This window comes from Cricetulus griseus, chromosome 3 (genome assembly GCF_003668045.3).
Source record: "Cricetulus griseus strain 17A/GY chromosome 3, alternate assembly CriGri-PICRH-1.0, whole genome shotgun sequence".
Lineage (NCBI taxonomy): Eukaryota > Metazoa > Chordata > Mammalia > Rodentia > Cricetidae > Cricetulus > Cricetulus griseus.
The window spans coordinates 275,830,931-275,858,056 of record NC_048596.1 but is presented as its reverse complement, the minus strand read 5'-3'; the positions used below and the strand labels follow the sequence as shown (position 1 = coordinate 275,858,056).

Below are 27,126 nucleotides of genomic sequence, written 5' to 3'. Positions count from 1 at the left end.
GACAGCTGTGTGCCAACCCTGGTGCCTATTGTACACATCATAGTTGCTGCATAAACTTGAATACTTGGTTCAGATATTTGAGCTGACTAGACTTTTCTAGAAAAGAGAAATAAAACCTACCACAGGCCAAACACCACTTGTTCCCTTTGCCCTCATCAGAAACCCTGCCTTGTAAAAGACACCATCACCTAGCATTCCTTCAGCCCCTAAACCAAGTGTGGCCTCACACTGCAATATGAGAACACCCCAATTTCACCCTAAAACGAATCCACCACAATAAAAGGAAGACACCTGAGGCCTGGGTTAGACTTTTTATTTTTGGAATTTGTTGCTTTTAAATGTGTTTGTGTGTTTGCCCATGTGAGTGGAAGCCATGTTGGTGTAGGTACCCATAGGAACCAGAAGAGGGTGCTTCTCCCTGGAGCTGGAGTTACAGGTTGTTTGTAAGCTGCCCAGATTTTTGTCTTTAAGATAGTGTCTCCTCCCAAGGCTAACCTGAACTACCTGTGGATCTCAGGTTGCCCTCAAATTCCTGCTCAGCCTGCCTCATCCTCCCAATGCCAGTACAGGCTCACAGCAACTGCCATGTTCTCCACTCACAAGGCCGAGGCAGTGGCCTAGGTGCTTCAGCACATTTCCCGACTGGTAGGCTGGGTGCTGCAGGCATGGTGGACTGGGGCCCACACCTCCCGAAGCCTCAACAGTAGCTTTAAACCTAAAGCTGTAACTTTGGTTTGACTCTAACAATTCCAGAGCAGTAAGATCTTACTAGGTGGTCTTTGCCTTTTCTTGGCTCATCAAGTAGGCTTGTGGGAAACAGTTCTTCCCCGGGGTAATTAGCTTTAGAAATCATCATTGTGTATAAAACAGGAAATTTCAAACACACACACACAACACACACACAACACACACACACAACACACACATACACAACACACACACACACACACACACACACACACACACACAACACACACACAACACACACACACACACACACACACACACACACACACACACACACACACACACACACACACACAACACACACACAACACACACACACACACACACACACACACACACACACACACACACACACACACACACACACACACACGAAGAGAGCTGGGTGCAGCAGCATTCATACCCTTATAATCCCAGTACTTGAGGCAGAAGACTGCCATGAGGTTGAGGCTAGCCTGTCTGAAAGAAGAGAGAGAGTTGAGGGAGAGGAAAAGGAAAAAGAGGGAGGAGGAGGGAGTGGAGGAAGAAGGAAAGGAGCCCCTGAATGACTGGGTCTCATCTGCCTATGGTTTACCCATGGGATGCTTTCAAGTTGAGAAGAGCCAACCTTCAATCCCTAATCTTGCCTTCCCTCCCTATTGACTACATCAAGTGAAAACTGAGACCAGAGTAGCCTTCCAGATCAGTGCAAGGCACTGTCAAGAGTTTTATTTTTGTTGCATTTTGCAGTAAACATAACCATTGTTACAGGCTCATCTACTGCTAGAAGATAATACCCCAAAAGAGGCAATAAAAAGAACGTAAATTTCCTACAGCAGGGACTCCAGGGACTCTCACAGCAACACTGGGTCTAGTCACACACATAGTGACAGTCAGGTGGGAAGAAGGGAATGGTTCTACCCTACCATATTCTCACACGGCTCCGCAGTGGGAGACCCCAGGTAGAGCCCACAGGGAAGCTGGCCAGCGATCTTTTAAGAGCTATATCTTCCTCTACGGTCTCCATCTTTCTCTGATGGACTTTCTGGGAAACATGGATCTGAGAGCCACATCTGCTCTTCAACACCTCCTCTGCCTCAGTCACCAGCTTCCCTTGTTGCTATGGAAACTTAGACAGTGACAAGACACAATATGAGGGCTGCTAAAGGATGTCCCTTGGATACAGAAAAATGCCCAAGGTCAATAGGTTAGAAAATGAGTCTCCAAGATGTCAATATTCTAAAATGCTGAAAAATTCAAACTAGACACCTTATGTGTGACAAATCAAAATGCAACTTGGCTTAATTCAGATAGATCTGGATTCTACTGAATTCATGTGAGATATTCTGATTATCCTTCTATTCTGAATTATCAAATTAGTATATTTTCCTATTGTCAAAAAGCCATAAAAATCAATAAACACACATACATATATACATATACATTATACTTAAAGCATTAAAGTATAGAAATATAATGTGTAAAGTGTTTGTAGGCCTGTGATTTTCAGATAAACAGCTTTTCACACCTTTGAAGTTATCCCTAGTGTGTCTTATGGAAATAAACATGTGAGTACCAGTGACTTTCTACATGATCAAGGGACTCCTAATGTCTGGACCTCAGTTATGAATGTTTTAAGAAGATAAAAATCAGCTGTGTAAAGTCCCAATCAATTCCTATGACATCAGAACAACTATAACTCATGTTACACTGACAACTAGAACAAGGGGTGGTTACTAGCTGAAACACATTAGAAGAACAGCATCAAGCCAGTTGATATACGGACATTATGCAGAGCACAGCTGTCATCGGGATCTTACCTTAGAGACTCTATGTCAAGCTGATACTCAGTCTCCCAGGTGACACTTCACTACAAGACTCCTAAGTGAGGTAATGTGTGAAAGTCAGCTAATCAGCCACTGGTCATGACTGAATCCACCCTGAAGGAGCTGGGCAGCCAAAGAGTCCCCTTCTTTTCAGTATACCTGGGGGGAAGGGTTAAACAGAGTATTATTAGAAAGAGGAGATGTTACTAATGCCTGCTCCCCAGGGAGGTACATTCTGGGTCATTCTAGACACACTGGAAATAATCACACCAATTAACAGGCCACAAGAAGAAACCACTGAGTTTTAAGATGGTAGCATACAGTCTGTGTTCTGTAAACATGCTGCTATAAAATTATGGTTTGGGGATAGTTCTCCTTGTGTTATTCCAGCTAGCCTTAAAATGGTGACTCTACTTACTTCTTTGCCCTAGAATTTTTTTCAAGCAAGCAAAAAAAAAAGTCCCATGTGACTGCAAAGCAAATAATCCCTGAGTTCAAAATGAATCCAAAAGAAAAATTCAAAAACACACACATCAAGGTATGTCAACTTTAACAGCAGTGCAGCTAAAGTAATAGCAGGAACCACGTGGTTCTAAGTAAGTTTACCAAGACACAAGAAAGACGAAAAACAAACAATCTTAAGTAAAATGGGTAAAACCCAACATGCACTTAAAAGTGGTAGCTCTGTTTAGCACTGTTTTCTCAGACTTGAAGGATATAAAATCACACCCATGAGGCTGAGGGTACTAATGCCTTACACCTGTAAATAGAAAGAAAAAAAAAAACTCTTTGAAGTCAGCAGAACATAGATTTAGTTAAACAGCCACTCGTGTATAAGTACAAGGGAAAATGTCCCTGTTCCTTCTGGTTTCTGGCCAAGATGGGAGATTCCCTGGTTAAAGTGTGGTTTTGTGAAATAAAGCAATGTGTTGCCGAGAACCTGTGCCCACCACGCTGTCATTTTAACATGTCCTATGCACTTTGTCTCCAGCTAGGACGAACTCTGAGGAGCCCCTTCATGAAGTTTGTAGCCCATGCGGTGTCGTTTACAATCTTCTTGGGACTGTTAGTTGTGAATGCATCCGACCGGTTTGAGGGGGTTAAGACCCTGCCCAATGAGACCTTCACAGACTACCCCAAACAGATCTTCAGAGTGAAAACCACGCAGTTCTCCTGGACGGAGATGCTCATCATGAAGTGGGTCTTAGGTAAGCCGACCGCTTTCACGCCCCCTCTGACGACAACATCACCAACTTCTAGGCTCCCCACATACTCCTGGCTGATGAAATGGCCAGCACAAAAGTCAAGAGGGTGTACAAGAGGCAACAGAAACCCCAGTTTTGAAAGGAAATGTTCAGGGAGCATATCTGCTAGCTACTCTTCTATACAGATGTACTGATTATTATAAAGTGGTTACCTAGGAAACACGTTGACCATTTAGTCCCCTACAAGTCTTAGGACAAGCATGTTCAATGAAGGGTAAAATTTCATAGCTTAAAGGAAAGTGTGTTGATCCCAATATGCAGAATTTGTGTTCTTCCAGCAGGCTTATCTATCCATCTGTGCTCAAAAGGAGGCGTGTGGATTGAGGAAAAAAATAGCTTAAGAGACAGAGAGAGTCAGGAGAGCAGCCAGTGACTACTGGCATGAGCCCCAAGTTCTTATATACCCCAATCAAAGGGGAGAAGGCAAAAGACTTCCTCATTGGGGCTAGAGAGATGGCTCAGAGGTTAAAAACACTGGCTGGGCTGCTCTTCCAGAGGACCTGAGTTCAATTCCCAGCAACCACATGGTGGCTCACAACCATCTGTAATGAGATCTGGTACCCTCTTCTGGAATACAGGCAGACATGTAGTCAGAACACTGTGTACATAATAAATAAATCTTTTTTAAAAAAATCTTATTAGATTTTATTTTAAAAAAAAAAAAAGACTTCCTTAGGAACAAATGTAATTACCTCCTTAACACCCAAAACACCAAGTAACCACACCCTAAACCAGATAATCCTATTATTTAGGTAAGACATCCAGTAGCTACACCTTAGGCCAAATATCCTGTTGTCTAGGCAAGGCATATAATAGCCATACTTAAGCCAAACATACCATGGTTTGACCTTGAAGGAGCAATAATAGGTTCGAACTCTCTGACCTTAAGTCAAGATGGAACGGAGCCACTTCTATGGGCCTCCACAAGTTTGTATAGTAAATATTACCTAAAATTCAGAAAGTATCTTAGTTTCTACCACTACGATAAAGATCTTCACTAAAAGCAATTGGGGAAGAAAGGGTTTATTTGGCGTACATATCCCAGGCACGGTCTACTGAGGAAAGTCAGCGCAGGAACTGAATCAGAGGCAATGGCGGAGTGCTGCTCACTAGCTTGCTTCTCCTAGCTTACTCAGCTTGCTCTGTTACATAAAGAAGGACACACCCAGACATGGCACTGCCTACAATAGGCTGGGACCTCCCACATCAATCACTGGTCAATAAAATGTCTACAGAGTCACTCACAGTCCAGCACAATGAAGGTATTTTCCCAGTTCAGGTTCCCTCTTCCCAATGACACTAGTTTATGTCAAGATGGGGAAAAAAAACTAACCAATATAGAAAGTAACGTGTACTATTTGTTTAAATTAGTGTGGTAAAGGTTGCAAAATTCCTATCTGTAGTGATATTTTTGCTGCCAAGGTTTGCCACTAGAATTTCCTAGGAAATGGCTCCCAATTGATAAACTCAGAAGAAAAGTGAAACTGGAAATGGCTAAAATTAAATGTAGAAAAGTGCTATTGCTTTCTCTTTCTAACACTGAAAACTGCAAATAGATCAAAGGAGGAAAAACATCTCAGGGAGGAAATATTGAAAACTTGCCAAAGCTATTATCAATAATATAATAAATAAGGAAAACCTTAATAAATTGTAAGCTTTATACTGCAAAAATTCAAATTTAATGGTGATATTTCTAGTGAAATAAAAGTTTTTAAGGAACTGAAATTTATGCAGTAACAAGAGTTGATCAATTAATTAAATTGGCTTAACAGTATTCCCCCAGATTTTGCTTTGGTGGCAAATATTTAACATGTATAATTGTCACTATGTTTATAAGTATTGTCAAAAAAAGTATTCCGGATCAAAGTGTTTGTGCCACCTAACAGCAAAATCATGAACAGTTATGTAAAAAGAGTGTGCAACACACGGCCTGTACTGACGCGTGGGCCCAAGAAGATTACAAGAGAGGAACCACCAGTGAGCATTATGGGTGCCTAAGCTGAGACCAACTGGAAATATGGACCACAAAAGAGGATGCTTTGACCTAGGACAGTCCAGACAGCACACCATGCTTCTCAGAGACATTTGATCAACTGGCAAGTCTGTGGCCAAAGAACTCTTTAGTCAAGTCACTGACCCTAATGCTAGAAAGAGACACTGAAGCCTACACAGCCTGGGAGAGACACACCTCCAGCTAGGAAGCCTCTGACTCACACAGCCTGATTCCCATCTCTGCCATGAAAGCAGAGCTGAATTCATATCTGACGTGTTGGAGAAGACAAGAACCACACACAGTAACCTCTTTCTTGCCAAGTTTAATTTAGAATAAAGATTCTACTTTCTTACTAAAGGGGGAAAATTGCAAAATATTAGTTAATTTAAAAAATACAAAACTCAAGAGAGAAGCAGGATGAGCCCCATGTACCTATCTCTCATCTTCAATAATGAAGAAACGAATCCTATCCATGGCCAATCTTGCCCCTTCCCCTTTTCCTTTACCCAGTGTCATTTTGAAGCAAGATTGGGAATCATAAAAATTTCAACTGTAAAAAAAATCTGTATTGTTGCCAGGTGTAGTGGCACACGCCTTAACCCCAGCACTTGGCAGGCAGAGGCAGGTGGATGTCTGTGAGTTCAAGGCCAGCCTGGTCTCCAGAGTGAGTTGCAAGGCAGCCAGAGCTATGTAGAGTACTGCAAAACAGTGAAGTCTTGTTTTCTTCTTTCCATTCCCATGCCCTCTCTGCTTCATGGTAATGGTTTATTTACCATGTCTGTGAATTTTACTCCCAATGAATTGTTTTCACTTCAGATGTACTTTTCAATTCATGAAATTCATATTCTTTTCATATTTCTCAATTCTGTTTATATTTTTATATTGCCCTTTTCCTTCCTCAGTGTCTTTGCATTTCCCTGTAAATCCCTGAATATACTGGATATATTCATGGTGCCTTTCAAATCTTGACCATCACTTTTGTGTAATTGCCAAAGGCTGCTCTTTCTCTGATAAACTGGCATTTATCAATATTGATCGATAGTACTTCATACATTGTGTTGCTGAACATCTGAGTTTTGTTGTCAGACTCCATTTCTGTTGCTATAACAGAAAAAGGAAGGCTGAGTAATCATCCCATAAGGCAAAGGGGGTTACTCTGCCTCTTGGTTGTGGAGGCAGTTACCTCACATGGGGCAGCTGCATCTGACAGAACCTCATGGAATGGGGGGGGGGGGCAAGTGGGTGAGTGACTATGTGATCCCTGGCCTTGCTTCAACATAACACGGGGCAAAGGAAAAGGTGGAGTGGGCAAGACTGGCCCTGAACCCTAATGTGGAAGGACAAAGCCAAGTGCATCAAAGAAGACACTGGAGGCAGCTTCACCCCATGAGGACCCCTTCATGAGGACCCCCTTCACCACTCCTCCATGGGAGCAAGAAGCCACTAATATGAGGAAAGCATTAACCCGCACCCATGACCCAACACCCCCAGCTGGGCCCAACCTCCCAACTCTGGCACACTGGGCACTGAGCCTCAACCTAAGTTTTGTCAGGGACAAGCCATCGTCAACCCACAGCAGTGGTCTTCCTCATTAAATGTAGCTGTATGCGCATCAGCTTGAGTCATTTTTCACGTTTCCTCAGAGTGCATCTCCAGAACTTCACCATAAGGACTATTTATTTCTGTGCTATAGAGACTCGCTTCTGGGGTCTTTACTGGGGTCTCAGGTGTCAACAAGGCCTTTCAGTTCTGGGTGGTCACAGCTCAGTGTCTCCCCACCCATGTGAGCTCTCTGGCTGTTTTGTGTGGAATTCCATTCCATGTGTTGGTGGCTAGGACTCAGTCATGGACTCTACTTAGACATCCAGTCAGGTTTGCTTTGGGGCTTGCACAGCACCCTTCCCTCGGGAGCTCTGCCACGTGACATCTGGTCACCTCTGCCTCTTCAGCCAGTGACCCTACGCCTACACTCTGAACTCCCTCTTAAGCACCGCAGATGGGGTTGGGTTTCTAGAAAGAATGCCTGCCTTGCCACTGGCTTCCCTTCACTCAGGGGCCAAACTCCTGGGCTGCCTTTTTCTGATGTCTGCAAACGGTTCTTCATTTACCCAATTTCTGGGTACATAAAGCAAACACAACCTCTGAAACAGAAACCCTTATCAAAGCTAAGGAGGCCAGGCATGATAGCACATACTTGTAATCGTTGCAACTTTGGAGGCTGAGGCAGGAAAATCACCAGTCCAAAGCCCTCCTGAGATACAGAGGAAGACCCTGCCTGGAAGAGAAAAGGGGACAGGAGAGGGGGGACAGGCTGGGAGCGACAGGGAGATCCTCAGGATGGGAGAACAAAGGGGAATAATGCCTTTCTATCTCCCTACATCTAATCAGCAATCCATCTTCATTAAGAGAGAGGCAAGTGGACTCCTCTCTCCCTTTGGGTCTTCAGATTCCACCAAACAGTTTAGCAGCTAGAGAGTGCCTTGCCCCCACTGTGGGGGGGCTGAAAGCACGCAGGACAGAAAGGGTGGTGTTCCCTAAAGCCTAGAATCAAGAGCAAGTTGGACTTGTTCCAAACAAGTATTTCTGAGATCTTTACATTCAGAGAGGAGAGGTGATCGCAATGGGTGTAGAGCCTTTGTGAGTTTTAAGAAGTGACATTATATGGCTTCAGTTTTCCCAAGAGTGCCGAGTTTAAAATGGGTGGTTGTGGGACAAGAGCAGAAGCAGGTATGAGTTACGAAGCCCCTACAATACCAAATGGTTCATTAGAACAGGCATCAGAGGGGCACACTGTGAAGGTAAAAATCAATATTTACTACTGAATTACTCGTGAAATGTGAGAAAAAGAGAACTGTCAGGGACAACTTGTAGTGTTTTAGCTTGCAAAATGGTATCAAAGAGAGCCATTCACCAGGATGGGGAAGACCAGGGCAGAGCAACTGGGGGTGAGGGGAGACGAGAGGTGGATGCAGACTCCAGTTTGAGGTATATTCTATGGATTTTTTTCCAAAGGGCAAAAATTTGTACATCTGGAATGAAACCAGAGTATATTAGACACTTAAGAGAAAATGTCAAGTAGTAAATGGGTACGTGCATCTGAACTTTGGAGAAGCTGGGGACTGGAAACAAATTTGAATGTCAGCATATCTAAGCAAATTATATCACTCTGATTTTGAAGGTGCACAGATAAACTGAAGATGGAGCCATAGGGCACAGCAATGTTAGTGTTTGTGGAGATGAGCACTGTACAGCAAAGGAAAAGGAAAACCCAGAGGGTGGGGAGCCATAAGCCAGAGTAAAGAGCCAGGAAGCGCTGCCAACAGAACATGGAATGCTGTGTCCTGAGGTTTGACCATCTGGAAGCAAAGCTCATGCGGTGGTGACAAGGAGTGGGATCTAGTGTCCAAGTCCAGGAAGCCATATAATATCACGTCTTAAAACCCTTACGAGGGGCATGGGTACTCTATTCGCTGTAATAGGAGGCAAGGTCAAGTTGAGGGCATGGAGCAAACAGTGTGGCTGATACTGCGATGGTCAAGTGTGTTGATGGTCTTGGCTGGTATTTTTCTATTCATCACTTTTTCTCAATAGGCACATCTAAATGTTAAGCATTTTATCTTGTACTAAGCAGCCAGGTGTTAGGGAAACAACAATAAATACTACCAGTGTAGTCTTGCCCTAAATACCTTCTGAAGCTCTTTAATTGTTGGAAAAGTAATGGCTTTGAAAGATCCAACCTGTCATCTACAGGTTCTTTGTGCTGACATGCCTTGAGGTCCAGCATCTAAGCCATTCTGCTCAAATATGGAAGAGCATGAAGCAGCATTATCTCCTGCTGATGGCCTTGGACTTCTGCTCCCTGTCATAGTTAAGGACCGCCTTTAACTAGCTGCCATCAAAGATGCACAAATATCCGGTCCAGTGACACATCAGATGTGTTCCTGTAGTACGCTGGGCAAGCTGGCTGCTATACAATGACGCAAGCCATCGCTCCCCTTTACCAGAGGCAGTTCAAGAGGTGAAAGGAACCTAGGTCTTGAATGAGCCCAGCCTGCTCCTTTCAGATCCGAAGGTCTTAGCCAGTGAGAGGTGGGGGGTCTTCTCCAGACCCCCTGCTTTCTCCCTCCCCTTTCCGTGCCTCAACACAGAAGTGATAGCGACCCATTTAACCCCTAATCATGCCTTATCACTCTGCCTCAAAACTCTCAGAGTTTTCCATCTCCCTCACAGTGACACCTCGTGTGGTTACAATAGCCTGTGCCTCAACTCCCAAACCCTCTCCAGCTTCTCTCCCACCACCTTCCACCCCCACTGTGTCAGCCCCTCGGCTCTCCTTGTCTGTCTCTGCCTCGGAGCCCTTTTCCAGGCTCCTCTGCCTGCCGGGCTCTGCATGCTTCTTGCTCTCACACATTCTAGTCTCTGATCAGGTCTTTGTGTGAGAAGGATCGGGGACTGACCCAGAGCCTGGCATATGCTAGGCAAGAGGTCTACCACAGACCTGAACCCCCAGACTCTCCTTTCAAATGAGACCTTTGTAATCGACCTGTCCAGAAACCCGAGTCCTCTTCTTCCCCCAGGCCCCTCTCTTACTCCCTAGCACCAAGCACTGAGCAGACCATATGCTCTCCTTCCTCTCCTGCCTGACTCAGCATTTCTGCAGCCACCCCATGTGAGGCTGACTCACCCTCTCCAGGGGGGATGGGATCCGGTTTCTTCAATGATGTCCTTCAGTGGTCACATGCTTTAGCAATACTCTAACTTATTTCTCCCGCATGCTTCTCCTTCTGGGCCTGGCATTCCTCCTCTGCAACATGCTCTGTGGGACAGTCAAAAACAGAAAGACATTCTTCTGTCGCTGCAAATGTTTTAGCAAGTTGTCACCAAGTTATAAGAAAGTTCATGTGGGGGACATCAAGCCATAGAGGCTAAGAAGGCAGCTTCTGAGAGAGTGAAGACCCAGGAGAACACAACATGGAGGACACACCTTTGAAGGAGGGTCGACCTTGCTGGTGAGCCAAGCAGTCTACAGAGCTGTCGGATGAGTGCCTTTGGAGAGTGGACCAGGGACCAGCCTGGAGGACACCCAACAGCTGCTGCCTGGCTTCACACTAAAGCAGCAAACTCCAGGGTACTGGAGGATAGTCAACTGAAGAACATGTCTCTAGGGATGCCCTCGAAAATCCATGAAGTCCCAGACAGACACAAAGACCAGGAAGACTCTCCTAATACATGGTTCCCCCATCTAGGAATCTTTTTGCGGAAGACTTTCTCTCCCTAGTCTCAGAAAACCCTGGTGTAATTTTTCATCAAAGTTATTCATTTATTCTTTCCTGGCAGGACAGGCATGCGCAGATGCGAAGGTCAGAGGCAGCTCACACAAGTCACTTCTCTCCTTCTACCATGTGGGCTCTGGGGAAGGAACTGGGCTTGTCAGGCGGTACCAACTGTTCTTACCTGCTGGGCCACTCCCCAGCCCTGGTATCATTCTCAGGAAGCCATCCTGGCCTTCCCATCTACCTTCACAGTCTACTTCACACTTCTCACGCCTGCTCCCTTGCCTCAACCCACCAGGACTGCAAACCCTAAGGGCACAGTTGAGTCTGAGCTCTGAATCACAACTCCATCTTAGTCAAGAGGGCAAATTTACAATCACCCTGGTTCTTACAAATTCGCTCTTCTAAAGGAGCCTTTGTGTATTTAGTCAGGATTCCCAAACGTAATACCCCAGACGAGTGAGCAGAGCAAGTTAAAGCATGCTACTACCCTGATCGTGTTTGCAGACTGCCTGCCCATGGGCTTAGGGGTAAGCCTCAGTCTTCTCAACCTGACCAGATTAAAAAAGGCTCTCCTCACCCACAAACTTGAGTACCTTACAGTTCCCTAGAGCCACTGTTCTCACACATTTCATGGCCACTGCCTGGAGCACCCTTCCCCCTAACCTAGCTAATGTCTTGTTCCTTGGCCCAGTAGCCTGTCTTCCATAAACTCACCCTCTCTCTGAGTCTACAACTACACACCACACAGACACTACAGCCCCATGGCTGTGATGTTGGCCCTCTTATCCCTGTATAATTCTCATGACAGCAGCTATACTGACAAGTGACAAACAGAGATCTAAAACAAGGGCTATCATTATCTTGGTGGTTTTAGCCCTAGATGGGTTCTAGGACCTCAACATCTGGTCAGTGGATGACCCTGACTAAACAGCCTGAGCTTGTGCCTAATGCTGGGTGTGGTGAGGATGCCATAGTAGACAGCAAAGAGCCTGGACTGCTGTTTGTCTTTGGACAACTGACTTGTCAACTTTGTACATGAGTTTCATCTTGAAATCAGGGATAAGGGATTGGAGAGATGGCTCAGAGGTTAAGAGCACTAACTGCTCTTCCAGGGGTCCTGAGTTCAATTCCCAGCACCCACATGGTGGCTCACAACCATCTGTAATGAGATCTGGTGCCCTCTTCTGACCTGCAGGCATACATGCAGACAGAACACTGTATACATAATAAGTAAATAAATCTTTAAAAAAAAAAAAAGAAAGCAGGGATAATTATAGTTGCCATCAATCAGCTATTATGAAGAGTCACTTAATTGGTATATATAAAATGCTTAGCCCAGGTCCAGGCACCTAGAAGAAAGTCAACAATTGCTGGCTGCTGTAATCAGAGTGAAGGGGAACAGAGAGACACAGATGAATTTTTAGTAAATTATTACTATCATTTATCTGCCTGCCAAGAAAATATACCCTTATCTAACATGGAGACAGCAGTGGATAGCAGGGGCGGGTAGAGAGCTTCTGGGTATATTCCCTTCCTGTGACTTCATGGAACACCCTGTGCTAACCCAATGGTGAGAGACTGGCCTAAGGAACCGGGTAAATGTGGGACCCTGGCTTCCAGCAGAAAGAGCCTCTAGACTAGTTAAGAAATGTACACATTCCTATCTCAGGACACTTTGAAAGGGAAGCCCTGCTGAGGGCTCACCAGGAAGGCCAGAGAGGAATGAGTGCCTCTCCCTCCCTCCATCAAGGCCCCTCTCCAGAGAAGGCAGGCATGACCCAGAAGTTGTAGTTCATCAAGGCGTGGCTTCCCTCTGAGGCTTCCTGGTGTGCTCTAGCCTCCTTCTCTGCCAGGCCCCTTTCTTAATTATTGATGACCTTGTCCTCTGAGCGCCAAGCATTCCTGAGTAATGGGAACTTTTCCTGGAGGAGTCTCAAGTACCCAGCATCCTTTACCCCTTGGGCCCCTGCGGGATAGCATTTCTCTGACTGACATGCTGGAGCAAAAGGGCTGGCTCAGCGACTACACAGCATCAGGGTACCCTAGCATCTGAGAAGCAGGGGCCCAGGCTCCCCCACTGAAGTTCTTAGTTTCATACACTTCTGTTTCCATTAGGTATTCACGCTGCTCAAACCCTCTCCCTGCATCACTTTTACTTGTGGCCTTAGAATGACTTAACTGAACCTAGGTAATTAATATTGAAATCTAGGAAGACTGACAAGGACATCTGATCCATAGAGTAGTTTTCATTGCCTAATGAAAGTAATTTGCATTTCAGATTCACGTTCAGAATCAAGGGTTATCCCACTGTCACTGAGTAGCCAGGCTAGAACTCAGCCTACAGTTTGCTGACTTAAAACTGATTAAACCCGAGCAGGAGCCTGCCATTCTCCTTAAGTCCAGCTAGAAACAAGTCCACTATGACATTGGTCATTTTAATCTTGGGGAAGAGAAAATATAAATAAATAAATAAATAAATAAATAAATAAATAAATAAATGAAACAAATCCACATTTCCCCCCAGCCTGTAATGGGTTTTCTAATAACACTTAAACAGGCAGGTAGAAGTATATTTCTGTGTTAAGAAACTCATGACACACTGAATTGCTGTCCAGAGCTTGAGAGGGTAAGTTGGGGCATGGCTTTAAGAGAAAAACAACCAGGGGCTGTGAGAAGTCTTGTAAACAGACCTGCAGGTTGGAGACTTTTCTCACTGTGGGAATTCCAATGCAATCTTCAACAAATAAAGATAGGATTCGTCTAGAGACAGCTGCTCTCAGACTGCTTTTTGCCTTGGAAAAATATTTCAATTCCTTTTATTTGATGGGTGCTTTTCACCACCAAATGCTCATCAAAAGAGTCCCTGGGCAGAGTCCCTGAGGACTGAACAGCTCCTCACTCCCATGCTGAGTGGTGGGACAGAGACCAAGGCAGCCCCTCTCTGGAGGACAGCACCGCTGCCCTCCACTGCCAGCATCAGCTTTGATTCCAGGCGTTTTCTGCAGCTGAGTCCTCAAAGAGGCTCGTTTTATAATGTGGGCAGCTGACAGGGGGCTTGTTGCGCAGTCTGGGGAGAAGCAAGAGAGGGACACCTGCAGAAGCCCAGGGCAGAAGCACTAGGGGGACTGTTGTGTGGACCCGTCTGCTGGATGTATGGAGATGGCAGGAGAGCACAGTGAGTTCTGACAGTCTACCCCTGGTGTGTGGCTTTACCTTGGGTTTATTAAGCACACACTGCAGGTGTCAAAGAAGTGAATGACCACCACCCGACCTGTTCACTTGGCGAGGGGAAAGAGTAGAAACTGAAAGTCCTTCAGAGGAGGATCTGCAGGCTTGTGGTGATCTCTTGTGACTGTCTCCCAAAGAGTGGGGAATGTGAGGAGTACCCAGCAAGGGGAGCCAGTGAGGAGGGGGTATGGGGGTGCCAGTGTGGGGTGTGACATTTCTGACACCAGCAGGATACTCACTAGGTGCAGTTCCTCTGCATGGTGGGAATTTCATTTTAAAACTCTTAACTAGTTGGGCGGTGGTGGCTCACACCTGCAATCCCAGCACTTGAGAGGCAGAAGCAGGTGGGACTCTGTGAGTTCCGGGTCAAACTGATCTACAGATCAAGTTCCAGGACAGCCAGGGCAACACAGAGAAACCCTGTCTCAGAAAAACCTCTTAACTAAAAGTAGAAATATATTCACCTGTGGACATTTACAAGGCGGCCACAGTACTAGACAGGTCTAGGAGTCTACACACCAAAGCGGTACCATAGGTCAGCATTTCTCAACCTGTATGGGTCGCCACCCTTAATGGTCGGGGGTCACCACACCATGAGGAACTGTAAAAGGGTCGCAGCATTGGGAAGGTTGAGAACCACTGCCGAGGCCATCTCACAGGGCCATCTGGGAAGGGTGGAGGAAACATTTCAATTATATACCTCTGCCTCTGCGCTGCTTACATCTCTTTAAAATCCAACCCGCTATTCAAAGGAAAGTGGAAAAAATCCAGTAACCCTAAGCTTAGACTCACGGAAACAGAGGAATCTGTAACTTGGGGTAACTGAATTCCACATCACAGGCGGGACCTTGGGACGTCCCTCCACCTCTGCTCCTTGTTCCTAACTTATAACTACTCCATGCCAAAGTGTGGGCTGGCGCAACCTTCTCTCCATATCCTGCTCCAAGGTCTGACGTGGATGGGGCCTCTCCTCACTTCCCATGGTTTAGCTCATCAGGTCAGGGCATGTCTTCTTCCAGGAGTCTGTATGTCTGTCTGCCAGTCAGTCAGTCAGTCTGCCTGTCTGTCTCTCTCTCTCTCTCTGAGTCTGTCTGTCTGTCTCTCTGTGTCTCTCTGTCTGTCTCTCTCTGTGTCTGTCTGTCTCTCTGTCTGTCCGTCTGTGTCTGTCTGTCTCTGTGTCTGTCTCTCTCTGTGTGTCTCTGTCTGTCTGTCTGTCTCTGTGTCTCTCTGTGTCTGTCTGTCTCTGTCTGCCTGTCTGTCCGTCTCTCTGTCTGTCTCACTTTGTGTGTGTCTGTCTCTCTCTCTCTCTGAGTCTGTCTGTCTCTCTGTGTCTCTCTGTCTGTCTGTCTCTCTGTGTGTCTGTCTCTCTGTCTGTCTGTCTGTCTCTGTGTCTGTCTGTCTCTGTGTCTGTCTGTCTCTCTGTGTGTCTGTCTCTGTGTGTGTCTGTCTGTCTCTCTCTGTGTCTGGTTGACTGTCTCTGTGTCTGTCTGTCTGTCTGTCTGTCTGCCTGCCTGTCTCTGGCTATCCCCCACACACACACACACACACACAGCTGACATCTTCGTGTCTACTCAGCTCCCTTGGCGCCCGCCAGGGAGACTGAAGATGGCCCATGCTGCCTTCTCCCGCAGGAATGATCTGGTCGGAATGCAAGGAGATCTGGGAGGAGGGGCCGCGGGAGTACGTGCTGCACCTGTGGAACCTGCTGGATTTCGGCATGCTCTCCATCTTCGTGGCTTCCTTCACCGCCAGGTTCATGGCCTTCCTCAAGGCCAGCGAGGCCCAGCTGTACGTGGACCAGTACGTGCAGGACCTAACGCTGCACAACGTCTCACTTCCGCCGGAAGTGGCCTACTTCACCTACGGTGAGTTCCGGTGGCCGCATGGTGGGCGGTCTGGGCGGGCTCTGCGATGGGAGTAGAGTGCGGGTCGCTTTGTCGGCCCCGGGACCTGGGCTCGAACCCGGGCAGGGCAGAGCCCACGGGGCCCACACTCGCTGAGCCTGCGGCGCTTGCAGATGTGCGACCGGTTTGTGACTGAGACATGGGTCTCCTGTGTTGGAAGGACGCGTTTGTTTGGAGAGGTTCTGGGGCGTTCCTGTAGATGTCTGCCTTTGTATTTGAAGAAGAATCCTTGTTGTTGTTGTTGTTGTTGTTGACGTGGGGACTAAAATATACTAACATTTTGCCGTGCATACTGGATACTCTGTTTCTTAGTGCAGCGTTCTTTCTCATGGTGAGATAGGTCCTTCAAAGAGACACTAATACATTGATCAACTGGTTTGAAACGGGTTGCGTGGGAGTTGGCGATACAGCTTAAGGCTGCTGCCGCCCAGAAGCCTGAGGAGGTCCACAGAGAGCTCTGACTGCCTGCAGAAAATAATAATTTCCGAATGCGCCAATATGAATGACAGTCAGAGGTTATTTGGAAGAGATTTATGTAAGTAGCCCTAATTAAACTCAGTGGATCACCCATCCTCCAAAAATACCAAAGTAGAAGAGGGACTGCTTTTTTTTTGGGGGGGGGGGTCAGCAGGAGTGGGAGGAGGGCAAAAGAGAGTAACGGAGTGAACATGGTCCAGTACATAACGTGTGTAAAATATCAGCATGAGGCCATTGTTATGTACAATTCATATGCTAATAATTATATTTTTTAAAGAAGAGATTTGATATAGTTTTTGAGTATGGGCATGAAGGGAGAGAGAATGAAGAGAAAAAAAAGTTAGGCATCCAAGTGTGGGTGTGAGATTCTCGAGAGTTGCTTTTCTTTACAGTAGCCCTCGTGCGGAGCAGAATACACACACACACAAACACAGTTTTGGTGGCTTTCAGAAGTTGTGTTTGGAAGGGTTGCTAATGAGCTTACACAAGGTCATAGGCTGGCTCCTGTGACGTGTGGGATGGAATTACAGCTGCCAAGGAAAAACTGTAGGCCACAGAGTTGCATAATGGAATTAAAATACTTTTTACTATAACTTCAGAGTCTTATTTGTGAAATTCCCAGAAATCTGCCGGTTTATCTCATGGAAAGGAGTAAGGCAGTACTCAAAGGTCCTATCCATCATTGCTATTTTAGCGTTTATTACTTACAAATGTGTTTGTTTAGAAAGAATGTAGGCAACCTCCACAGCTAATTTTTAAAAATATTTTCTTAATTCTTTGAGAATTTTAACAATGCATTTTGGTCATACTCACCCCAGGCCTGTCCCTCTAACTCCTCCCTGATCTACCCCTACTCCCCCCAAGTTTGTGCCCTTTGCTTTAAAGGAAAAAAAAATGACCTATCTACTCCAGTCTGTGCTGCCCATATATTCCTGAGTGGGGACCATCCACTGTAGTGTAGACAACCTACTGGGAGCCACATCCCTAAAGAAAACAGACTTCCCTTTCAGCCAGGGGTGGGGACTCGGGAACCCTTTCCCGCTCCCTGCTAGAAAGTTTGCTGACTTGAACTTGTGCAAACCTTATACCCGCAGCTGTAGTCGTACTTAATGGCTTCTCTGGGTTTTGTTTTATTGAAAATAACTTTTCCATGCAATGCATTCTGATCATTTCCATTCCCTCTCTCCTCTCCTCAGAGATCCTCCCCACAACCCCACTAGTTCAAATCCACGCCTTCTTTCTCTCTGTGTTTAGAAAACAGACAGACAAATAAAAAAATCAAACTAGAATAAAGCAAACAGAAAACAGAAACAGCACAAGAAACACATACCCATGCAGACAGGCGTGCATACCAAAAAAATCCATAAAAACATATAATCCACCAGGCAGTGTTGGTGCACACCTTTAATCCCAGCACTCAGGAGGCAGAGGCAGGCAGATCTCTGTGAGTTCAAGTCCAGCCTGGTCTACAGAGTGAGTTCCAGGATAAACAAAGCTGTAACACAGAGAAACCCTGTCTCGGAGCAAAAACAAACATATAATCAGAAACAATTTGAACAAAAGTCCCATAAGGTAAAAACAAAAACAGAAAAAGACCAAACCAAGTGTTATGAGACAAAATATCTTCAAAAATACCATCAAACATTGAGTTTGCTTTGTGTTAACCCCTACGCTGGTCATGGGGCCTGCCCTTAAGTGTGGTTTGTATACCCAGTGAGATTCCACTGGAGAAAACTGACTTTTCCCTTGTCAGTTGGAGATAGATTCTGGGGATAGGTAGGGAGGCTTTAATCTAGATGCCCTCTCAGCACTGGGATCCCATCTGCCTGGGACCTGTGCAGGCCCTGTACATGCTGCTACAATCTCTATCAAAGGCTTAGTAACTAGCCTCTACACATAAGAGAATATATATTTGTCTTTTTGGACCTAGATACCTCATTCAGGATAATTTTTTTCTAGCTCCATCCATTTATTTGCAAATTTCATATTTTTAACAACTGAGTAATACTCCATTGTGTAAATGTACCACATTTTTTCATTATCCATTCATTTCTTGAGGGACAGCTAGACTGTTTCCAATTTCTGGCTACTATAAATAGAGCAGCAATGATTATGGTTGAGCAGGTGTGGTTGGGTGGAGCATCCTTTGACTATATGCCCAAGAGTGGTAGAGCTGGATCTTGAGAGAAATCAATTCCCAGTTTTCTGAGGAACCTCCATATTGATTTCCATAGTGGCTGTACAAGTTTGCACTCCCACTAACAAAGGAGGAGTGCTCCCCTACCCACCTCCCTGTCAGCATTGAGCTATCTTTCATTTTATTGATCTTGACCATTCTGACAGGTATAAGATGAAATCTTAAAGTAGCTTTATTTGCATTTTCCTAATGACTAAGGGTGCTGAACATTTAAGTGCTTCTTGGTCAGTTGTGTTTCATCTTTTGAGAACTCTTCACATAGTTGGGTACCCCATTTTTTGGTTTTTTGTTTGTTTGTTTGTTTGTTTGAGATAGGGTTTCTCTGTCTATGGCCCTGGCTGTCCTGAAACTCACTCTGTAGACCAGGCTGGTCTCAAACTCACAGAGATCCCCCTGCCTCTGCTTCCCAAGTGCTGGGACTAAAGGCATGTGCCACCACCACCAGGCTGAGTACCATTTTTAATTGGGTTATTTGTTTTCTTCATGTCCAGTTGTCTTTAGTTATTTAAGTATTTTAGATATTAACTGTAGGCAGATTTTTGTGCTCCACCAGTCAGCTCCCAAATAACCACATGGAAACTTATTAATTATGAAAACTTGGCCAATAGCTTAGGCCAATAGCTTGTTTCTAACTAGCTCTTATCACTTAAGTTAGCCCATTTCTACTTACCTGTGTGCTGCTCTGAGGCTTGTTAACCTCACCTATGGATAATCCTTCCTGCCTTCCTGCCTCCTCCATGTCTCCTCTCGACTCTGCCCTTCTTCTTCCCAGCATCCTCTGTGCCTGGAAAATCCTGCCTAGCTCTTGGCCATTCAGCTTTTCATTCAACCAATCATAGAGACACATCTTCAGAGTGTGAAGGAATATTCTATAACAATTAGCCCTCTATCAGATGCATAATTGGTAAAGATCTTTTTCCATTCTGTAGTCTACTGCTTTGACCAAATGATGGTGTCTTTTGCCATACAAAACTTAGCAGTTTCATGAGCTCTCGTTTATTAATTTTTGATCTTAATGTCTGTGCTAACAGTGTTCTGTTTGGAAAGTCTTTTCCTGTGAGTTCAAGAGTATACCCCCACTTTATCTTCCATCAGATTCCGGGTATATGGCCTTATGCCAACATACCTAATGTTTTAATTGTGCTGAAATTCTTGACTCTCAGATTTTAACCACACTGCATGGTGAGGGGTTCTTTTCCCTTCCATTGTCCCATTAAAGTTTTCTGTCTTTCTATCTTGCTTCAGTAAGGTTCTCACAATACTACAAGAAAGACAATAAAACCCTGGCCTTCAATGACCTGAAAACCATAGCCTGTGTTGTTTTTTTTTTTTTCATTTTGTTTTGTGTATGGATGTTTTGCATTTATGTATGTATGGACCCACATGCATACCTGGTGCCTGCAGAGGCCAGAAGAGGGTACTAGATCCCCTTGCACGGAGTCACAGAACATTGAGAGTGATCACGTGAGTGCCAGGACTGGAACCTGGTAGAGCAGTAATCTTAACCACTGAGCCATCTCTCCTGCCCTGTGTCAGCTAATTTTGTCCACAAGGCTTGAAATTCGAAAAGACCCGGAGTCAAATCCTAGTTCTGTAGATTACTTTGCCGGTTTATTTAACTTCTGTGTCTCTACTTTCTCCTGTGTGAGAGGAGGACAGTACCACTTGTGTCAAAAGGTTTGTTTTGGATTAAATAAAAGTAAAGCCAATTGAAGGTGTTTCATTACTCATGAAAATAGTAAAAGCTTACGAAATAGTAATAGTTATTATCAATACTACCTCTGGTCTTTTGTTCATTTTTTTTAAATCACAAACATTGTACTCCATGTTATAAAAAAGAATGGCAGGGTGAAGCTTAGCAGCCTGGTGTGGGGAGAGGGTGGAGGTGATGGCCGGAAGGTAGCTGGTGCTTAGTAAGTATTCATTAGTGGCACATGATTTAAAGGATTTGAATGTCAGCCGTCCCTCCTGGTAGATGAAAACAAATGGCCCTTGTAAACACAGAAGATCTATGGTCAGGTACAGCCATGATCTTCAGCGAACTGACCACAGGATGCTGATGTGATAAAAGATGAGCAGGCTTGGTGTTACAGCCATTGTTCCCTGGCCCCAAGTTCTTCTTGAACGGCTTATGATTCCCCCTGTGCTGCTGGGGTTCCCCAAGGAAACCTTACGGGCTGCAGCACTGTCCCCAAGTTGACTTCTATTCCTTTGTGAATTGTATCAGGTCCCCACTCACCTCGCAGCACGTTATTGTCCTTGCCTTTTGTGGTTCACCTTGGGCCCTTGGAAATATGCCGGAGCTCTTTTTTTTTTTTTGCGCGCATGTGCTCCAGTTATGGGCGCCGAGCACCCTCTTGTGGCGAGACTTGCAGTCGCTCCTTCCAACCATTTCAGCGTCAAAAAAGGAGGCTCCGGGTTTTTTGGGGATTTTGTTTTGTTTCGTTTTGTTTTGTTTTCAGGTTTTGAAAAGACTTTTTTTTTTCTGGTGGAAACAGCTCCAAGATGAAAGTCCCTTTGTGTGAATCTCACGGTGCAGTTTGTTTTATGCCCACCCATCACTACAGCTCTGATAAGCCCATTCGGGCAGAACATCCTCACCGCAAGTCCACATCGGCCTCCAGGAACAGACAGGCACTACCAAGGAGCAGTTATTACTCCAGGAGCAGTTGTGAGGTTGAACATGATGCTTTGTAGTTGGCATTTTTAGAAGAATTCATTTGGGTGTCTGTTTAACAGACGAACCCACTTCCTATTTCACGACACTCCACAGAGGGCAGCAGATATTTTAGAAAACACACACTTGGTTCTCTTTATTTGTCATCCGTGGGCTTCTGCATTCTGACCTTGGTAAGAACATAGAGTGTGCGTTAATGTATTCCAAATGTAGTTTGGAAAGGGAGACATGAAACCTGGCACAGCTTCGCTTACTCAGGGTTTCTATTATTATTTAGCAGTCTAGCTTTGAAAATAAAGAATAGAATTCCTCCCGGGGTGCCAAGAATTGCCATGTAATATGCTTTCTATTTGCACTTACTGGTTCTGAAAAGGACCCCATACCCCCAAATCCAATCTTAAGGATGGCAACAGTAATATCTGCTCTACGGGGCTGTTGTGAAAATCACAGCTAATTTAGTGTGAGGGCTAATTTAAGTTTCTCGATGTTTCTCATCTAATCTTCATTCAGCAATTCTCAACAGGGATGCTGTTGGCTTTGTCAACAGGGCAGTTTTCACCGTGTGGTACAGTCTGGGGCATTATAGGACATTCAGCATCTAAGGGGTACTCCTACCCAGTCACTGTGAGAAGCAAGCCCCTTCCCAGGAGGAGGTACTGCCAGCCCCCCAGACTCACTGTTTGTCCATCCTGACACCTAAGAAGGGAGCTGGTCTACAAAGGAGGGAGCCAGTGCAGGTCCACTCTGCTATAGGGATGCCTGTAAGGCAGCTCAGGCCCCCAGGACTCACACAGTAAACCCCTGCAGAGTCCCTCCAGTACTGGTGAGGCAAACCCGTGTGAATGGTCACCACTTTTAAGAGCCTAGCTCAGTCAGGAAAAAAATCCTGCCAACACACACCTCCTGGGGGAGGGGTGGAGAACAAGATTGTGTTCTCAGGCAAACCCTTCCAATTCTCAGTCCCCAGAGGGGCTTATTTGTTCCAACTTGTGGCTGTCTGAATTTGTGTTAGAATTTGTTCAGTCACCTCACAGGCATTTATCAGTGCCTGCCCTGTACCACAAACCCTGTACTGAGCTCTTTGCATGGATGGCTTCAAGGCCACAGTCCTTTAAAGTTCATGAGATTGTCTGTCACGGCCACATGGGAACTGTGTCTCAAGGAATCCAGTTGACTGATTCAAGGCCCATGCTTGTCTCCACTGCCTCGTCCTGCTTCCCCAGTGAGTGGCTCAGCTCGTGTGTGTGTGTGTGTGTGTGTGTGTGTGTGTGTGTGTGTGTGTGTGTGTGTGGAGGAGGGTTCCAAAGCCCTCTACTGTTCTTGGGTACCTGCACACAGAGACATAAAATAATAAAAGCAAATTTTTTGAGATGCATGACTGGTTACCCAATGAGTAATGCAGTGTTTTCTTCCAGCCAGGGACAAATGGTGGCCTTCAGACCCCCAGATCATTTCAGAAGGGCTGTACGCCATAGCGGTGGTGCTCAGCTTCTCTCGAATTGCCTACATCCTGCCAGCCAACGAGAGCTTCGGGCCCTTGCAGATCTCCCTGGGAAGGACTGTGAAAGACATCTTCAAGTTCATGGTCATTTTTATCATGGTATTTGTGGCCTTCATGATTGGCATGTTCAACCTGTACTCCTACTACCGAGGTGCGAAGTTCAACCCAGCATTTACCACGTGAGTGCCCAGCCCTCTCCCTCCTTATCAGCCTCCCAGGCCTCTGGGAATCCTTGGGAACCTCTTGCAAGCAGTTTCTTGAAGATAGAGACAGATCTCTTGCAGCCTGTGTGCAAAAGATCCAAAACTCCTCCTCTCTGTGACGAACAGCGGTGACCCCTGGAGGCCACCAGTAACACTGAGCTCAGTCTAGTAAGAGCCACGGAGCCAAATTCACACCCTGACAGACATTACTGGCTAATGATCATTAGCCAAGTCATTGGATGTATGTGAGCTTTTGTGTCCACATCTGTGTTGACACAAAAACCCCAGCTCTAGTGTTAAGGGACTAAGAGACACTTTATTCCAGAGACACTTGAGTGACCATGGCCCAGGAACACAGATTTAGGTTACCCCAAATCCCCTGTTTCTATGTGGAAGCAGCTTCATGAAGTTGTATAAGTTTTACAGAACGACCAAAACAAGTTCAAAGTACATTGGTGAGTACATTAGGTACAGGGGCTGGAGAGATAGCTCAGAGGTTAAGAGCATGGGCTGCTCTTCCAGAGGTCCTGAGTTCAATTCCCAGCAACCACATGGTGGGTCATGGCCATCTGTGATGAGATCTGGTGCCCTCTTCTGGTGTGCAGACAGACACTGTATATATAATAAATAAATAAAATCCAGAGAGAGAGAGAGAGAGAGAGAGAGAGAGAGAGAGAAAGAAGGAAGGAAAAAAAGAAAGAAAGAAAGAAAGAAAGAAAGAAAGAAAGAAAGAAAGAAAGACAGGTACAGTGAGATGGGGGAAGGTTTTCTACAGGCTCAGGGCACTAAAGCTTCCTGGTTGGCAGAGGCTGGTAGGCTGCTAAGATAATAGATATTAAAAGGGGGTTTTCTATTGTCATAAGATATTTGTCCTGACACTTTTGTGTGAACAAAGAATGGCTGTTCTGGGGTGATAGAACTAGCCCAAGATAAGGTAACCAGCATCTGGATCTGTAGCATTCCAGTCTTGCCAGTGAACTGAAACTCTAATCAGCCAAGAAATCCCCGCAGACAGAGCTTCTCTCCGGGAATTCTCGTTCACATCTGTAAAGAGGGAAATGAGACTTGCCCACCTTGCTCAGAAGTCCCTTTACCCTCCACAGACAGCTGAAGTACTCCATGCAGTGTCTGGGCACAGTGTCTCTAGTCACAGTCTTTCTCTAGACCCATCAGTTCTAGAACTTGCTGTCATTAAACTCTGGCCAGAATCTTGTTGCAGCTGGGATCAAGAGGGCTAAGAACCTCCTTGCCCATGTCCCCAGGAAAGTCTGAGTAGCCTGACATTTCAGTGTTCCAGTCACTGGAAATGACTGGTCTTCTAGCAATCCCCACCTTGTAACAAGGGCTCAGCTGCCCTGCTGACAGAGAAATCATTCATCAAGGGGAGATACTTGGTTTTTTGTTGTTTTGTTTTTCAAGACAGGTTTTTTTGTGTAGCTTTGGAGCCTATCCTGGCACTCCTCTGCAGCCCAGGCTGACCTCGACCTCACAGAGATCCACCTGCCTTTGCCTCCCGAGTGCTGGGATTAAAGGCGTGCGCCACTGACACCTGGCTTAAGGGGAGATACATATATCTAAGAAAAGATGGTTTGGCCTCCATGCTGCTTACCTCAGAACTATGGGTGGCACTGCCTGCTCAGCTGGGCAGCCAGGCATGCTGCTGACTTACAGGGGTGAGGTGCCCACGGAGAGTCCATGCCAAGCCCAGAGCTGAGGAACTACAGAAGCCTGAGTGCTGCAGGCCAGGTAGAACACATCATCCAAGGGTCAGAAAGACAACATTTCCTTCTGCTCTTCGCTGGGACTTGCTGTGCAGCCCTGGGCGGGTTCTTAAATCCCGGGCCCTGGACTGCTGCAGCTCTGACAGAAGAGGAACAAAGATCAGCCTCTTGGGACTGTTGTTAGGATCAGATGGAAGCAAGAGATGCAGTGCACAAAGCCTCCAGGGATTGGCCGTGACCGTGATTGATGTGGGGACAGAGCTGGCACTGTAGGGCCCTCTTTGGGCAGTGGCCTAGCTGACAGACTGGCCTCCAGCACATGATGTAGTCAATCAAACTAGTTTGTATTTCTCCATCACCCGTTGAAGGAATGGAATAAGCCTGAACCACCCACAAACAAATTTGCTCTAAATGTGCTGGGAGTGCGCGTAGAGGGTTGGCGGCAGGACAGGACATAAAGGCATCCAATCAGCAGGAGCCACATTGTCAACAGATGTGGGGAAGATGTCAGCCAGGATCAAGGGCTCTGTTTCCAGCCTCACACAGGGCCATACTCAGAATATTTACACATCACAGGCTTCATAAGCAAGAATGGGGAATGACCAGGAGAAATAAAGCTAGATTCAAGGCAGCCCAGAAAGCCACTGGCCAGGTTATCTACAGTTTGGGCATCTGTCTTTCTTACATTGGCTATCTGGCAGCCCCACTCCCTCCCCTGACAAAGTCCACAGGAACATGAAAAAGGCCAGGCTCAGGGTGGGGCCAGTCCAGCCACCATTCTCAGCTAAGTGCAGCACAGCCAGTCAATAGAGGACGCTCTGGCAGATTGCCTGAGCTGGAGTTCATGGGCCAAGGAATCACGGTGACAGATAGAATCAGGGAAAAGATAATCAACCCACTCATATGTGCTAGGCACCAGAGACACCAGAGACCAAACCAGCAACGCCCCCAGGCCTTCCCAGTTGGGGATGAGGAAGCAAGTGGCTCAGCAAACACGGTGAAGAAAGGACAGGAAACCCCCTCACCGTGGCAGTTCCTGGAATGGGGTGTGTAGCTGTGAGTGGAATTTGATTGAATGGGAAAAGTCAATAGAGCGGTGAAGCAGAAAGAAGAAAGAATGGATTTTTTGCAAATGTCATCTCTTACCTTTTGACTGCTTGATGAAGCATGTTGCACCCAAGAGACCAGCCTTGGCATTAAGAATGCCACGAGGGAATCAAGGAGGTGTGTGTGTTGGGGGAGTCAGGTGGCATTAGTGTTGCTGGTGTTGAAGTTACAAACCTCACTGGAGCGCACACTGCTCCAAAGCAGGCATCCCCAGGCCGCCCGCCCAGCTGGGTCTTCCCTCTACCTTCCCTCCACACACACAAATCTCTCTCTCCCTCCCTCTCTCCCTCCCTCTCTCCCTCCCTCTCTCTCTCTCTCTCTCTCTCTCTCTCTCTCTCTCTCTCTCTCTTACACACACACACACACACACACACACACACACAGAAGTAGTTCTTTTTGTAGATTCTAAAGTTTCAGGCTAAGATGGGGCTCCTCTCCTCTGCATCCATGGTCTTCAAAAGCCGCAATCCTACAGAAGGGTATTTGGGTCCAAACACATGGTAAGAGCCATCTCACCCTAGGGAAAGTGGGGCTCCCAACAGCTGCACAGGGGTTGGCTTCAGAAGGCAGCTGGTAAAATCCTACAGGGAGCCTTCTCATAGGAACCCTGCTCACGCTGGGGTGAGGTTCAAGTCCAGCTCACAGAACCAGTCCTAACTGAATCTCACTAAGTCCTGTGCTGTCCTAATGGTGTGACATCCATTTTGAGAGTCCTGGGAAGAAAAGGGAAAGTGAGGTTCCCTGTGGACTGCAGCCCCAGCCCTCACTAAATCCCCAGGGTACTTCAGTTCTTGAATCAAGGACCTCTCACCCTTCCCCCTGATTCCCATTTGCTCCATCCAGCAGACCACAGTGAGGTCTAGAAAAATGTCAGAGGCCGAATGAGTCCGTCTCCAGGTATGAGCAAGGACCCAACACCTTAGCTGATACGAGCAGTCCCCAAACCACATCAGGATCACCAGGGCCAGTGGCTAAATTTAAGGTTTCCTAGACCCCACCTCTTGTCATTTAATTATAGGAATTGA

At 46.1% G+C, this 27,126-nt stretch overlaps 1 protein-coding gene across 1 annotated transcript in view; it reads left to right on the top strand.

Moving 5' to 3' along the window:
* Trpc7 (transient receptor potential cation channel subfamily C member 7) overlaps positions 1 to 27,126 on the top strand; it is a 156,662-nt gene that overhangs the window by 91,990 nt on the left and 37,546 nt on the right. Inside the window, exons 8-10 of the mRNA XM_027409603.2 lie at positions 3,544 to 3,760; positions 15,946 to 16,179; positions 22,985 to 23,249. Of these exons, the coding sequence (XP_027265404.1) occupies positions 3,544 to 3,760; positions 15,946 to 16,179; positions 22,985 to 23,249 (716 nt within the window). The remainder of the gene's footprint in view (positions 1 to 3,543; positions 3,761 to 15,945; positions 16,180 to 22,984; positions 23,250 to 27,126) is intronic.